At 53.6% G+C, this 15,220-nt stretch overlaps 2 protein-coding genes across 3 annotated transcripts; one reads left to right on the top strand and one right to left on the bottom strand.

Annotated features, from left to right (window-relative positions):
• Window positions 1-456: 456 nt before the first annotated feature.
• LBX2 (ladybird homeobox 2) lies at window positions 457-3,991 on the top strand (the record flags this gene model as incomplete). Its single annotated transcript, XM_080686704.1, has 2 exons — window positions 457-2,567; window positions 3,582-3,991. Exons 1-2 carry the CDS (start codon window positions 2,363-2,365, stop codon window positions 3,989-3,991), a joined length of 615 nt encoding a protein of 204 aa, XP_080542830.1. The 5' UTR covers window positions 457-2,362.
• A 2,818-nt stretch (window positions 3,992-6,809) lies between these two features.
• Window positions 6,810-15,143, bottom strand: TTC31 (tetratricopeptide repeat domain 31). Of its 2 annotated transcripts, none has more exons than XM_080686702.1 (13): window positions 15,074-15,143; window positions 14,834-14,922; window positions 11,301-11,403; window positions 10,954-11,183; window positions 10,708-10,791; window positions 10,213-10,269; window positions 10,022-10,102; window positions 9,719-9,913; window positions 9,345-9,396; window positions 9,158-9,248; window positions 8,928-9,069; window positions 8,606-8,707; window positions 6,810-8,421 (listed from the first exon to the last, which is right to left on the bottom strand). In XM_080686702.1, exons 1-13 carry the CDS (start codon window positions 15,111-15,113, stop codon window positions 8,056-8,058), a joined length of 1,632 nt encoding a protein of 543 aa, XP_080542828.1. In that variant the 5' UTR covers window positions 15,114-15,143; the 3' UTR covers window positions 6,810-8,055. The 2 variants fall into 2 exon arrangements, with proteins under 2 accessions (XP_080542828.1, XP_080542829.1); XM_080686703.1 differs by having other exon boundaries at window positions 6,816-8,418.
• Between the last annotated feature and the right edge of the window lie 77 nt (window positions 15,144-15,220).

Raw genomic sequence — 15,220 nt, forward strand, 5'->3', positions numbered from 1 at the left:
TCCTCTACCAAATGCACATCTGGGGATTGCCTAACCCCATTGTCCAACCCCATTACCTGAGCCCAGTTGCATAGCAGAGAAGGTAGGCAGGAGAGATGGCAGGTGAGGAAGGCAAAGACCCTTTCGGAGAGCCCCACACTCCCCACAGACACACACTAGATATGGAGAGCAAACGATGACAAATGCAACACAGATGATGCATGAGTGAAAGTTGTAGTGTCTGGTGACTGCCCTAGTACACGGGCTAGCCAGTTCCTGCATCCTCCTGGGACCCTCTTTAATTTCAGATTAAGTGAAACCACCAGGATGGTTCAGAGGGCTAAGGCCTCCAGCTAGGAGGATCTCTCCTGACCCTCCTCTGCCCCCCACCATTAATAACCCATTAACAAGGTCCTGACGCATCTCAGCTTTCTGCTGTGGCCTGGCCATGCTCTCTGACCCATTGGGCTGTGTTGCTCAAGCTGCCACAAGAGCACTGTGTGAGTATCTGTGGGTATGGGGGGAAGGGGTGGTCATTGAAGGGAGTCTTTACCAAGAAGACTCTGTGTTTCTCTACTTCTGTTGGGTGGGCGAGGTCAGTATCGCACCGTGAGGTTCCCTAACCCCCGTGATCAAAGTGTCTTCCTGTCTTTGAAAGGAGTCTTTGGCCCACATGCCTCAGATCTCCCAAGCTCTGATTGGGGCACCCCAACTACAGGCTCCACTTGCCCCAGTGGGAGGTGCAGAGGTTTACAGAGAAGGTGACAGAATGGACAGTCCAGGAGGGACGACCTACTTCTTCATGGCACTGTTAGAAAAAAACTAGAAGAAACTCATAGTAGAGACCTCCTTCAGAGTGTGAGTTCCTCAGGAGTGGTGGGGCTTCTGTCTCTGGGCTGTAGGGCTTCTGTCTCTGGGCTGTAAACCCACTGGCTATTTGGGATGTGATATGCAAACAAAAGCCTTGCCTTGTAGGGCTCCACTGGTGGAGCAGCTGTCCCAGAAGTGCCTTATTCCTACAAAGGAGGGCAGTGGAGGTGCTCACCCTGGTGTGAGCCCTGGGTTAGGTGAGCTGTGGGAGAGAAGAGTGAATGACACCTGGATGCAGATAAAATAGGAATAACTATCCCAGTCCTCAGAGTTTGTCCCTGGCTTGGCAGGAGTTTCTGTCCCAGAATCTGGTTGGATGTATCCAGTCACTCCTCTTTAGGGACTCCTCTGACCACTGCTCACAGGCTGGGGAACCCCAACTGGGACGACAGGAGCATAAGAGGAGACAAAGACATCAACTGATAGATTCATGTGTAACCAGAAAGGCCCTCTGTGAGGCCAGTTTTTCCTGGCAAAGACCCCTCTTGAGCAATACCCCTAGCTCTGGGTTTGCTGTATCTTTTCTCCTGAGGGCCAGGTCTCTGCGCTTCTCCATGTTTTGTTTTGTTTTTCAATTGATTTCAGAGAGCAAGGGAGAGGGAAAGAGAGACAGAAGCATCAGTGATGAGAGAGAATCATTGATCGGCTGCCTCCTGCCCACAATCCAGGCATGTGCCCTTGACCAGAATGGAGCCCGGGACCCTTCAGTCTGTAGGCCAAGGCTCTATCCACTGAGCAAGCCGGCTAGGGCTCCATGTGTTTTGACTTTCTCAGAGCCTCTGAGCTCTGTTGAGACAGCCTTGGGTCCAGCCACAGAGCCGGCTGGAGTCCACTCACCTGCGCGGGCTTGCACATCGCATTCCCACTGTACCCAGTTGCAGTCGCTCTGCCGGGCAGGGTTCTTCCAAGGCTTGAGTCCCCCCAGGCCCAGTGCCTTGCTAATAACTTCCAGCCGCCGGGACCTACTTTAAGAGCTTTCAGCAGGAGTGGGGCGGGGAGGAGGGGGCCAGGTCAGGAGACTGAGGTCCTTCCTAGGTGGGATGGGGATCTTAGCACAGTCAACTCTGAGCTCCTCGGCATTTTGCAAATCTCCGGCGCTGCGAACAGGGAAAGCAATTTTATTACCTACGAGAGAGTTTATGAGCCGGAGCGGCGGCTAGGCGGGAGGGGGCCGCCCAGGAAGGATCCAGCCAGAGTGAGCACAGGGCCGCGCCCGGCAGCGCGGAGCAGCCAGGGGGCCAGTTCTGGCGAGTTATTCCGCCGGCTTCTCTGCGCGCCCCCATAGCCTGTAGAAGAAATTCCGCTGCCGGGACGTCTACCAGCTCCAGACCCACGGCGGCCCGGGGTTAGGGAGTGGGGGCGCAGGAGGAGGGGCACTCGGGGCTCGGGCCCAGCGTGGGGGGCGGGTCCGAGACGGGGGCCCAGATCGGGAGCCGCGCTCTGGGGCCCAGGCAGCTGCGGAGCCAAGCACAGCGGGCGGCAGGACCGCCACAGCCCGGCCGGCCGGCCGGCCATGAGCTCGGGCCCCGAGCCCCGGACAGCCCGGACACCCTTCAGCATCGCGGATATCCTCGGCCCTAGCATGGTCCCTCGAGAACCCTCTGCGTCGCAGCTTCCAGAGTCGAGCCCAGGTCCCACGTCGCCGCTGTGCGCGCTGGAGGAGCTGACTAGCAACGCTTTCCGCGGACTTGACGGGCTCGCTCTGCAGCCCTCTGAAGGTACAGCGCCGGCCAGGTCTCGCACTGTGACTTGGCCTTCTCCCCATCTTTCTCCTCCAAGTTCCCGGGCTCCACCTTTGTGCATCCTGGCCGCCACCCCAATCTGCCCCCTTCCCTCAGCCCACGTGTCGGGTCTTGCAGCTCCCGCTGCTCACCTCCCCTCTGTTAGTTCCCAGGCTCCCCGGCTGCCGGTGCCGCCAAGGGGATGGGCCGGGATGTCTACAACTGAGCGACCCATTAGTCCTTTCGCTGTAGGCGGGGCAATCGCGACAGAAAGGCCGGAGAGAGGAGACAAAAGGCCTGAGCCGGAGGCTGTAAAAGAGTGAGCTGGGGCAAGGCAGGCGTAGAAAGTGCTGGGAGGCGAGGCTCGGGCTCTCCGGGTAATCACGCTCCGCTCCCAGTCCCTCTCTTCCCGAGAGGGCGCCAGGAGCTGAAGAGCCTTGGGGCCGCAAGGGCCTCAGAATCGAACTCCGCCTTTCCTTGCCCTCTACACACCCACTACCTCCGTCCCTTTCGTGCTGGGGGAAAGAGTGTCATTAACCGAGAGTAAGCCGAGAGTGCCCGACACGACCCACAAGTCTAAAGAAGGGCCCGGTCGGGGTCCTGTTACACTCACCAGGCCGGTCAGCTGCCCCTCCTCTGACCACGGTTGGTTCCCCACCTCTGGTGCGGGCCCCAACCTGCAAGCCGACTCAATCAGAGCCTCCGGGAGGCCTCAAAGGCGCGCGCCAGACGTCCTGACCCTGCAGCTTGCCTCCCCTTGCCTGGCCCGCCTTCCTCCCACTCCTCTAGCTAGATGCCCTCAACCTGCTGCCTCCCTTATCCCACTGGCTGGTTCCACTTCGTGCTCCCACCCCCTTCCTCGGCCTGCCCCTCGTGCATTTCGCTAAGGGACCGCGGTCTAGCTCCCGCACCTTCACCCCCACCCTGGAACTCTGGTAGCTGCGAGATTTTCCTCTAGGACTGAAGCCCATTACCGCAGCCTGGAGATTGACTCCCACCCCATCTCCACAGGCCGCGCGGCCCCGGGCGCTCTGGGCCACGGCCCGGCGGGCCGCAGACGGCGGAAGTCCCGCACGGCGTTCACGGCGCAGCAGGTGCTGGAGCTGGAGCGGCGCTTCGTGTTCCAGAAGTATCTGGCGCCCTCCGAGCGAGACGGGCTGGCGGCGAGGCTCGGGCTGGCCAACGCGCAGGTCGTCACGTGGTTCCAGAATCGGCGCGCCAAGCTCAAGCGCGACGTGGAGGAGATGCGCGCCGATGTGGCCTCGCTGCGCGCGTTGAATCCCGAAGTCCAGGGCCGCCTCGCGCTGCCAGACAGCGCCCGCGGTCGCGGCTTCGGCCTCGGCCTCGGCCCCGGCCCCGGCCCAGCGAGACCTGACTCCGGGCCCCATCTGTCGGACGAGGAGATACAGGTGGACGATTGAAGGCAAAGCCACCGCCCTTGCTCTGGAGCGCTAAACTTCTAGCCCTCTCGCCTCTGCACTCCGCACCCTCTCCGGGTTGCGGATGGAGGGTGGCTGTCGACCTCGGCCTCTTCCAGCTCACAGTGCAGACGCCCACCTTTCCTAGTTATTGAGAATAAAGTGGAGACTCCATTGCATCACGCCTCAATCCCGCCCCGAGCAATGAGAGCAAAATCTGCTGGTTATTTCGGGTATCCCTTGCTTGGCATGTGCGGAGCGGTTTTCTTTAACCCTCATAGCAAGCAACCTACAAGGTAGGTGATATAATGATGGCCGTTGTACAAAGGAAGAGCCCCTGGGTCAGGATTTGGTCCCTGGCATCTAGCCAGCCTTCAGAGCCCAGGAGATTCGGGGCTGAGCGGAGGAGGAGGAACTCCAGTAGCTACAGGAGGACCTCTCCTACGAGCTGTGTGGGTCGCAGTTCCCCGAGCCTTTGATCCCCCTGAAACCTTGCTCCTAACCTCAAGCAGGGCCCCAGATTGAGGTCGTTTTGCCTGACTTTCTTTTCCCACCTGAGGTCATTTGTGAATGGGGTCCCACCCCTTTTCTCCACCCCACCTGAAAGAACCCTGAGTCACAGTGATGCAAGCCGGGAGAGGAGGAACACCCTACTTCCAGGACCACCACTCCACTGTGGGGCGGAAAATGTTTCCACTAGGATGGCAGAGGCAGTGGCGACAGGATGGGATGGCCCCGCCCATCGAGGCGGAAGTTGGAGTAACTGCCTTGCGGGGTGGAGACCCCAGCCTAGCTCCACTGGCACACATTTCTGAGATTAATGTATCCCACTGGTGACTAATCACCCTGGTGCAGTGTGATGGGGAGGGAAGAGGAACACTCAGTAGCTACAGACTTCTACGCACGTCCCTCCCAGATAATCAGCGGAAGACTATGCTTAGGTGTCTTTCCTGCTTCCCCTCTCTCCCAGTCAGTCCCTCCTCAGATCTTCCCATTCATCTGCCCAGAAACCACAGGCTCACTGGCAAGGGTTCAGGAGACTCAGCTAGGGTCTCAGTTGCAGGGGGAGGTCCCAGGAGAGGATATTTCAGGGAGAGTGAACAGGGCTGGAAGGCAGAGGGAACCTGGCCTTTTCAGACAATAGCTACCACTCATTGAGCAGTTCCAGGTGCCTTGCATGGATTAATCTTCACAATAACCCCAGGAGATAATGAGGCTTTAATTTCATTTTAAGAATAAGGAAATTGGATGGATCACAGAAGCCCAAGGGAACTTGGTCATATTATGAAGCTTCTACGTGGTGGGGCTGGGACTCACCTGCTTGTCTGCCTCATAGCTCATGCTGTTGGCCACAGTAGGTTCTGTCCCTATAAGTGTGACTGGGCCTAACTGAAAGAAGAGATTACAGAGAGAGGAGAGGAGAAGGGCCAAGGGTAGAAATGTAGGCATTGTACTGTAGACAGAACCTGGTCCTTGGGGGTTTTAGAGGAGAGGCATGAGAGCAATGTTTAGGGTGGACCAGAGACTGAGGAAGTGGTGTATTTCTGGCTACTGCAAAAGGTAAGAGCAGAGAGAATTCAGGGCCAGACTTGGAGCAGGGAAAGAAGGAGGTTGTCAGCAAAGATGAATCAGTGTAATTCCCCCAGTGATGAAAAACTGCGTTTGAGTCAGTGACAACCTTGCAAACCTGGGCAACTGGAAAATGGCATCATGGACATAAACAGACAATGATAACTAGGATAGAGCTACCAATCTGTCAGCCATTATATACAAAAAGTATTCTTTGTAACTGTGTTGTCCCTCAACTACACATACACACACACACACACATACCTCCCCTGGTTCATGTTCAAGGTCCTCTGCTTATTTCCTTTATCCCCTTCCAAAAGCCTCTCTGGAACCTTTAGAGTAGGGTGACCAACTTATTCCTGTGTATCCAGGACTTCCTTCCCAGTTTTAGCACTGAAAGTCCCACACCTAGGGAATCCCTCAGTCCCAGGAAAATCAAGATGGTTTAGCACTCTGCTTTCCAGCCCTGGGGGCTCAGAACTCAGGCTGCTTTGTCACAACCCTACTGGTTAGCAGTGTGAGTATGGGGACAAAATGTCAGGAGTTCTGGGGCTCTCGGAGAAGATTCAAGTCTAGGGTAAGAGGGAATATGTCTTTGAGAGGCTGGAAGAGCAAGGAGCCAGCTCAGCCTGAAAGCAAAGATACCACATAGTAGTGGTAATCAGCTATTCTTAGAGATGCCAGGAGCCTTAGTGGGGTCCCCAAAGCAGAGAATGCCCCCCAGAACAAGGCCAGATGGGCAGGGCTCTGGTGGAGTCATCCCTAAAAACAACAACCTCTTCTCCCCAACACCACGCCCCAACCAGGCATAAGCAAAGAACTTCCAGGGCAAATAATTCTACTTAGGAAGGTAGGGGCCAGTCAAGTTAGTTGGTTCTGAGCCATAAACCTCCTCCACTTGAGGTTTCCTAAATTCTAGCCCAGCGCTGCCATGTCTTATCATCAAGCCTTGAACAAACAAAACTCAAACCTGTCCTTCAAAATGGCCTCTGGATGGGAACATCAGGATCACCTGGAAGACTACTGAAACAAATTGCTGGGCTCCCGCCCTGCAGATTCTGATTTAGAAGGTCTTCGGTGGGGCCTGAGAACTTGCATTTGTAACAAGTTCCCAGGTGACACTGATGCTGCTGGTCCAGGGATCACACTTTGAGAACCACCGTCCCAGGAACTCTGTATTTTGTGAAATAAGTAGCAATTCACGCATACTCCTCTCTTTCCACCATGGGAATCATGAATATGTAGGACAGTTGCAGATAAAAATTGGTTTATTTAACAGTCACTATGTACCAGGCACTTCGTAGGTATTTTCTCATTTTCTCTTTCAGTCCTCGAAACAGCCCTGCGAGGTAGGGATTGCACCCATTTTACAGATGAGGGAACTGAGGCACAGATGTTGAGAGACCTGTCCAAGGTGACCCAACTAGTAATGGCAGATTTTATCCAACACCTCCTATCTCTAGGTATGAACGGTATTGAGCAAGACCCATAAAAGGCAGCAGGAATCACTTATCCTGATGAATGGTTCCTCTTTGGAGGGCATTCTGGGAGGCCTAAAAATCCCCTGAAGATCCACATTTAAATGAGCTGAGAGTCCCAGGCAACGCTAGGTAGGAAGCAGCCAGGGGCAGCTGCCAGAATCAGAAACCAAAATGAACTCATGATTCTTACATAGGAAGTAGAGACTTATATCCATCTCTTGGGGCAGCGACCCTTGGTGGGAAAACTGAGTAAATGCACAAAGGTAAAGACTAGTTACAATGCCTAGTGCTGAAGTGGAGAAAGAACATGGCCAAGGTAGCCTGGGTGCCTGCTGAGGCCCATCAGCAGGAGAGCCAGCAGGGGGAAGTGTGGAGATGTATGGGCTCTGCCAGCTCCAGGCAGGAACTGGGTAAGGGAATTCCCAAATGCAAACCCTTGGTGAACCTTCAGCAGTCAGAGGAAGTGAGCATCAGACCACTGGGCAAAGGATAGGTCACACGTGCACAAAAATATGGACAGGAAACAAGTCATGAGGGGCTGGGGCTGGAGAAAACAGGGCAAGGACTGGGACTAAGATGAGGTGAGCACCCACAAGGTGAAGAGCGGGACTCAGCCTTATTCATCACTATGACCCCATTCCCAGGCACAGAGCTCTGGCTAGAGAATGAGTTCCCTAGGGCCAGGAGCAGAGCAAGCCTCAAATGCCCCCTATAATCTTAACACCTGAACTTTTGTACTTGTAAGGTTCCCTTCTTGAGCCTTGGTGGATTTTATTTTTCCTTATTGCCCAGAAGAAGCCATCTGCTTGAGAACAAAAGATAGGCCGTTTTAGCGGTCATGGGCCTCTTTCTCTCATCAGAAGGTCTCTGTGGCAAGAGGAATGACTATCAGGGGTGTCTCTAACTATGGTTTTGAAGTACAAGGTCTCAAAATATTCAGGGAACAGCCACCACACAGTGTCCCTCATCCTTGTGGGATATACACATGGCCTTGTCCTATGAGGGACAGGTCTTCCCTCATCTGGCCTGAGGTAGATGCGGGGGCCCAAGTCCCAGGGTGCCCCAGCCCTTTGAGGGGTTCTGGAGATGGAGAGGAGGTCTTCTACTCTGAGTCTGGGGGTGGGGCTGGTTGGAGAGGCTTGGGTGATGAGGTGGATAATGCAACGGTGGAGAGAGAAGGCCAGGGGCCCTTGGAGCAGAGAGAAGGCCAGGGGCCCTTGGAGCAGAGAGAAGGCCAGGGGCCCTTGGAGCAGAGAGAAGGCCAGGAGCGCTTGGAGGGTGACTGAGGGAGAGAAGGCCCGCGGCCATGGGCTCAGTGTGGGGAAATGGCTGGGGGAACCTAGTTGGCGGAGGTGGTGCAGGGTATCCTCCTCGCTGATCCTGCTGAGAAGGGAAAGGGAGGGCCACCTGATGTACTCCTTTCTAGCAGCACAGCTCCTGCCCCTCATCCCACTCATTCTGCCCCCACCCCCTGCCCCACTGAGGCAGAAGGCAGCACTGCTTGGTGTTGCAATCACAGCCAATTCTCCCTGCTGCCCCTTAGCAAGAGCATGCCTGGTTCCCTTACCATAGCAAGCTGCAGAAGACAAATGTGGAGCTCTCGAGCGGCATCAGGCTGGGACCCACCTCGCAGAGTCTCCTGGAACACAGCAGCGGCCTCCTCGAAACGCTTTGGTCCCAGATTAGAAAGAGGAAAGTTTAGGTACTGAGGGAAGGGGAGTGGTCAAGGAACTTAAAAGTGCCCTCTTTCTCAAGCTGGCCCCAGCTCCTAATATCACTGACATTGTGACATTGCGGTACATTGAGCTTCCCTAGAAAATGTCAATGTAAACCCAATACCCACCATCCCACCCAAATTCCTCCTCTGCATCCCATGTTGGATCCAGTACCTGCAGTCCCATCAAGGCCTTGCCCAGGCGGAAGAGGCCCCGGGGCCAGCCAGGCCGCAGGGTAAGGGCCACCTGAGCATCAGCCAGGGCCCACGCTGGCTGACCCAGCCTCTCGTGGCAGAAAGAGCGATTTCCAAATAACCTGATGAAGACAAAGAGACCAAAAGTCCAGGTCCTCAACACCTTGCCTTGCCCTGACCTCCCAGCACAATGGCCAAGTCCCCACCTACCTGTGGTCCCGGGGGTTGAGCTTCAAGGCCTGGGTGAAGAAGACCACGGCTTCATGGTAGAAACCTTTTTGGGCAAAGCCAGTACCCAACTCTGGCAAGGAGGGAGGGTGGGAAGGTTCAGATGGAGCTACCTCAGATGGGGCTAGCCCAGGGAGGGTGCAAAGAGGAGGGAGAGAGAGGATCTTACTTGCCAGCTCCTGGCTCTGCTGTAAGGCAGCTGCCAGCAGTCCTGGAGATGCCTAGGGATGGCAAGGGGAGAAGAGTCAAGCAGGACTTGGGCCTCAACCTCCCCAAATTCTTCTCTTTTGTTCACACAATTAACATTACAATTGGCATCAACTAGCTCAAGTAATTCCCATAATAGCTCTGCAAGATGCTATCAGCCCTACTTTCCTGCAGAGGAAACCAGCCAGGGTCAGGGTGTCAGTGATGGAGCTTGACCCCAAGTTTCTTAAACATGAGGCCAGAGAACTTCTCTTGGTCACTGCCCTCAACCCTTGGATCATCTGACTTCCCAGAATTTTCCACTAGTTCCAACGGAGGTTCTTCGGTTCACCTCACCTCTGCCTTAGGGCTCTGCCTGGGGGCCTCTTCTCTTGGCGAGTTTCCTTCCTCCTGGCTCATCTTCTTCGGAGGGCCCAGGCTCTTGCCGTGGGGCTCCTGGCTCAGTTCCTTCTCTCTGAGAGAGCTAGGGGGCCAATCCCCAACCTTGCGCAGAGCCAAAGACACGAAAGTGCTAGACAGATCCAGTATGTCCTATGAGCGGAAAGGAAAGGTAGGGCGGGGTGGGAATGAAGTATGTCCTGGAGTAGGAGGAAGTAGGGAGTAAGCAGAGGCCAAGAGGGGAATAAAGGGGGCTCTCACCTCTTCCTCACCACACTGTCCCTGAGCTGGGTTCCCAGGGCTGGATGGGGGGCTCCCATTCCCATCTGGGGTGGCCTCGACCTGGAGGGAAGGTAAACAGGTACAGAGTTGGGAATACCTGGAGCCACATGCCTTTGATTCTCCATCTTCTTGGCACTTGGTACTCTTAGTACCTGCCTGTAGACACTCACCTTGGGCACCCCACTGTCCTGCTCCAGGCGCTCCTGTCGCTTTCGGTCCTTTTGGCGCTGTAATAATAACAATGATGATGATGTATTCTGAGCACTATACTTAAATCACACAGATACAATTTGTATCCTGAGATCAATTCTTCATGTGTAGAATATATACTATATGCCATGTATGTAATGGTGAAGAGTTTTGCATATACTATCTCACTTAATCCATGGAACTCTTTGAGGGAGGTGTTGTTATCCTCATTTTACAGGTGAGAAAGCAGACAAGAGTTATCAGGGAGACATCTCGCAGCAAGCAGGAGGCAGAGCCCAGCCCAGGCAGTACGGTGTGGCCCCAGAACAGCTGCACCACATGGCCTTGGGGAGGCCCTACCGTCCCTAGACCCCTTGGGCCCCCTGGCAAGAGGATCCTGCAGGCCACCTCGAGTTCTCTCGAAGCTTTCCCTCCCCCCAATCCCTCTGAGCTCCTGCCCCCGGCCCTCTAGCTACCTTCTTTTTGAGTCGCTTCTTCTCTGCTTTCTGCTTCACACGCTCCTCCTCAGCCACCAGCTCCTCAGCCAGACGGTTGGCTTCCTGAAGGAGGAAGGGCAGGTGTCAGGAAAAGAGAGCGAAGGCAACAAAGAGGCAAGTATGGAAGGATCTTGAAAGGTTCAGATTAGGGGGGGATATAGATATGGGAATATGGGGTTTCGAAGATCCCTGGGGGAAGGTGAAGCCCCATGCAGACAGTCTCACCTCCTCAGTCAGCAGCAGCTTCTGGGGCATGGGCACCTGAAGCAGGCTGTCCGAGCCGCTGGGCAAGGATGCCGAGGCAGAGGGTCTTTGAGGGCAGGGCTTAGACCCTTGGGGAGGGTACAGGAAGGACTTTTGGAGACCACAGTAGGTACCCAGTCCCGCAGCCCCCTTGCCCCTATCACTCTGTCTAGCCGTTTCTCCCTCATCTTGGAAATGGTCCAGGAGGTAATCTGTCAGGAGGGAGAAAGAGAAGGGAAAGAAAGAACATGAGAGCGAGGAGCATCTGAGGGCCAGCCCTCCCCAGGGTACCAGCCTTGATCCCTGGGCCCGGCCCCTTCACTCCCCACCATGGTGCCACAGCTGCAGCCGCCCGCTGCTCCCATCCACACGGATCCGGTGTAGGCCCTGGGTATCACTCTCCACCAGCCGTCGAAGAAAATCCACTATGTCCTGGGAGAGGAGGGGAGGTAGGCTGGTGTTGGGGGGAGCTCTGGGAGAGAGCAAGGGGCTTGGCTAGGTTGACCCCTCCACCATGGAAATCACAAAGCAGCCACCCAGCCTGGAGAACCTAACTGGCCCACCTCTCCCAGCTCAGCACCTCAAAATACACTGCTCTCAGCTTTCATGGTGTGTCACCTACTTCACTATTGTCCTGCCTTCCCAAGGGGTGAGTGTGGCTTTCAGCCTGGCCTTCTCAACCATCCAGTATCTCCTCCCCTAATTTGCCACTAGGTCAGCCACTAAAACGAAGTCCTCTTACCTGCTCATCCAGCTATGCCCCCTGTCATATCTTTGAATATGAACAGTCCCCATATAACCCGCCTGGAGCTACCTCACGCTTAACTGAATGCAGCAATTCCTGGCTGGCCTCTCCCCTGCACTTCATGTCTCTCCCCACAGCCAAGCTCTCAATAATTACTCCCTTACTGAGACACTTCCAGTAACCCCCCACTGCCAAGGCCACACATTGGCATCTAGCTGCTCAGCCTGGGATCTGGAACCTTCCAAAAAGCTCCTTGGCCGACCTTTCTAATCCTCCCTCTGCCACCAGGCTCTTTCCAGCCTTAGGGTTTCCCCCCAGTGGTCCTCGAATCCCTCCTGGCTCTGACCTGCTTTCTTACCACATCTTGTCTCATCTTCAAGGTCCAGTTCAAATTCTATCTCCCCTCAACGACATGTCGGACCCTTTCATCTCCAATGATCTCTACCCTCTCTCAACCAAGCTGTGCTCACATAGACTGTGTTATACAATATAGAGCCTTGCTATTCACTGCTTTTCTTAAAATATATTTTTATTGATTTCAGAGAGGAAAGGAGACGGGGAGAGAGATAGAAACATCAATGATGAGAGAGAATCATTGATTGGCTGCCTCCTGTACACCCCCTACTGGAGTCTGCAACCCAGGCATGTGCCTTGACCGGAATCAAACCTTCCTCTCTGAAATCAATAAAATATATATAAAAAAATAAAAATTAAACTAAGAAGGACAGGAATCATCATGTCCCAATGTGGCTAATCAGGCCTTAACAGAGCAGACCCTGACTAGGTGGTAGCCTGCTGACTAAGAAACTTAGAAGCCACATGAAACTCCAGAGTGCTAAAATAATGTGTAGACAGGACTAAAATAATGTGTAGACAGATCACTGAGGTATAGTCAACCTCCAAACAATGTTAGATGCAGGGCTCTCCTCAGTAGACAGTCTGGACTCAACAGCATCTTCATTTACATTACTGGGCACTTTCATCAAGCTTTATTCTCAAATTTGAATTGTTGGTGGGTTTATTTCAACTTCCAAAACTGAAACTTAGACACAAATAATGCATGCTCTGGACCCATTTGAGGCAGCCTCCCCAGGATGTACCTGCCATTCAAATCCTAGTATATATCATTCCCTATGTCTTCAACCTCCCTTTTCCTCCTCAGACCAGTCCAGCCATCTTAAAACAAACAAACAAACAAACAAACAAACAAAAAAAGACTTCTTTGACCTTCCACCTCTCCTCCAAACACATTCTATGCTATTGTCTTAATTCACAACCTGGCCACACATGACATGGCCCCCCAATACCTTCATGAATCACCTCCTACCATCTTATCACCCTCCTCCAGCTACAGTGACCTCCTCTTAAGTCCCTACAACACCAAGTGCACTGAGAAGCTTCACTTTTATTTTTTTTTATTTTATTTTTTTTTAAAAGCATTTTTATTTTTTAATATATTTTATTGATTTTTTTAACAGAGAAGAAGGAAGAGGGATAGAGAGTTAGAAACATCGATGAGAGAGAAACATCAATCTGCTGCCTCCTGCACACCCCCAACTGGGGATGTGCCTGCAACCAAGGTACATGCCCTTGACCGGAATCGAACCTGGGACCCTTGAGTCCGCAGGCGGACGCTCTATCCACTGAGCCAAACCGGTTAGGGCGAGAAGCTTCACTTTTAACATCTCAGGGCTTTTGTACTTAGTTCCTCTGCTGGAATGCTCTTTCCCCAGTGAATGGCTCATTCTTCTGCCCCCTTCAACTCTCTGCTTAAACCTTTGTAGAGAAACCTTCTCTGGCCAATCCTTTTAAAACAAGTCTCTGAACTCCACTCAGTGGTCCCTAGCCTCCTCCTTGCTTTATTTTTCTTTGCTCTTCTTGTATTTGACATACTATATTGTTTATTTATTAATTGGCTGCTTCTACTAGATACTTCTAATCCATTTAATAAAGGGATTTTTATCTGTTCGATAGACTTGTCTTCCCAGTATAAAACAGTGCCTGTGTTAGGTGCACAGCTGGTGCTCAGTGAGTGTGTGCTGAGTGGGTAATGGCAGACAGATTTGGGAGGAGACTATTCTAATAGAGATGCTGCCGGGAGCTATATCTGAAGAACTCCGTGTGACCCAGTGAGTTAGAACTTTGTCCCCTCAGTGACGGGAGTGGACCTGATGTGGGAAGTGAAACACTCAGATAAAATACTCCTGGTGGAATGTTTAGTGACAAGGCCATTACCACTGTCCAGGCCAGAGGGAATGAGTTCTTGAACTAAGGCAGTGGCAGCAGGAACAGGAATGGAAATGATGGGTTCGATTGGAAAGACACTTCAGAAGTAGTGACTAACTGCATGTGTGACGTACAGGAAAGGGAGGACTACATAGAATGACTTTCAGATTTCTGGATGGAAGTTTGTGTTAGCAACCAAAACTAAGATTAGGGGCTTAATCACAAGGAACAACAACAGCCTGTAATTAATGGAATCCAGAGTGTATGACCATGTGCATTTACTCAGTTTTCCCACCAATCATTAGAGGAAAAGCAATCCATTTGCAAAGATGATGAACTTCTGGACTTGTGAGTTTGAGGTTTTTAGAGATAACCATGAAGCCTTTGGAAGTATTGCCTCTGTGTTCCCAAATCTGATCCTGTCCCTCCCTCAATAACCAGATCACCTACCTGAGAACATCCAAACCCTGGGTTGGGCAAGGCCTTTCAAGTGCCTTCGTTCCCTCCTCATCTCCTACAGTTTAAAACAAACCCTCTGCTCAGGTTTCATTTCAAAGAAGTTCTTTTAACTTTTCCTTGCTTTGTTGTCTGTGTTCCCACTGCTCCTTCTTGTCATAACACCGTTCCCAAGGAGCTCCTACTCCCTTCCCAATCAACCCACAGACTCTATCTGCCCCACCCCGCGCACCTCTCGCACTGATTCCGGCCGCGTCCTCCCGGGTCGCGTCCTCCCCCGCCTCGCGCCGCGCGCTCCAGGTCAGGGCCCGAGGCCACGCCTCTCCAAGCCCGCAGCCCAGCGGGGCTCCCGGCCAGGGCGAGACTCAGCACCGCGGGGTGAAAAGAGGCGTGATCGACCGAAACAGGGCGCAGCGGAGCTAGGAGTTCCTTTACCTCTTCGCCGTAGTCCTCGGGACCGAATTCCTTGCAGAGTCTGGGGACAGCAGCGCCCCCCAGCGGGCAGCCGGGCCTCAGAGGACAGTCTACAGGAAAAGAAAGCCGTCTGTCAGGGAGAGGGATTGGCCGGAGACCTCAACCACCGCATGAGAGTCAAAACCCTACTGAAAACAGACAGACTGGAGACAGGCTGCCCCTGCCCGCCTGGATGCCCCCTGTTCTGTCACACCTGCTTACCTAGCTTGATCCGCCCCGCTGTCTTCGGAACCAGCGGCATCTCGCGTCCACAGTAACCCGAAAGTGAAAGACAGTCGCGTATTTGACGTGGGCCGAAGGAATAGGGGCGGAGGGGTGAGAGGGCAACGTGGGCGGCCATCTTTGTTA

This window comes from Plecotus auritus, assembly GCF_963455305.1.
Source record: "Plecotus auritus genome assembly, chromosome: 8".
Taxonomy (NCBI): domain Eukaryota; kingdom Metazoa; phylum Chordata; class Mammalia; order Chiroptera; family Vespertilionidae; genus Plecotus; species Plecotus auritus.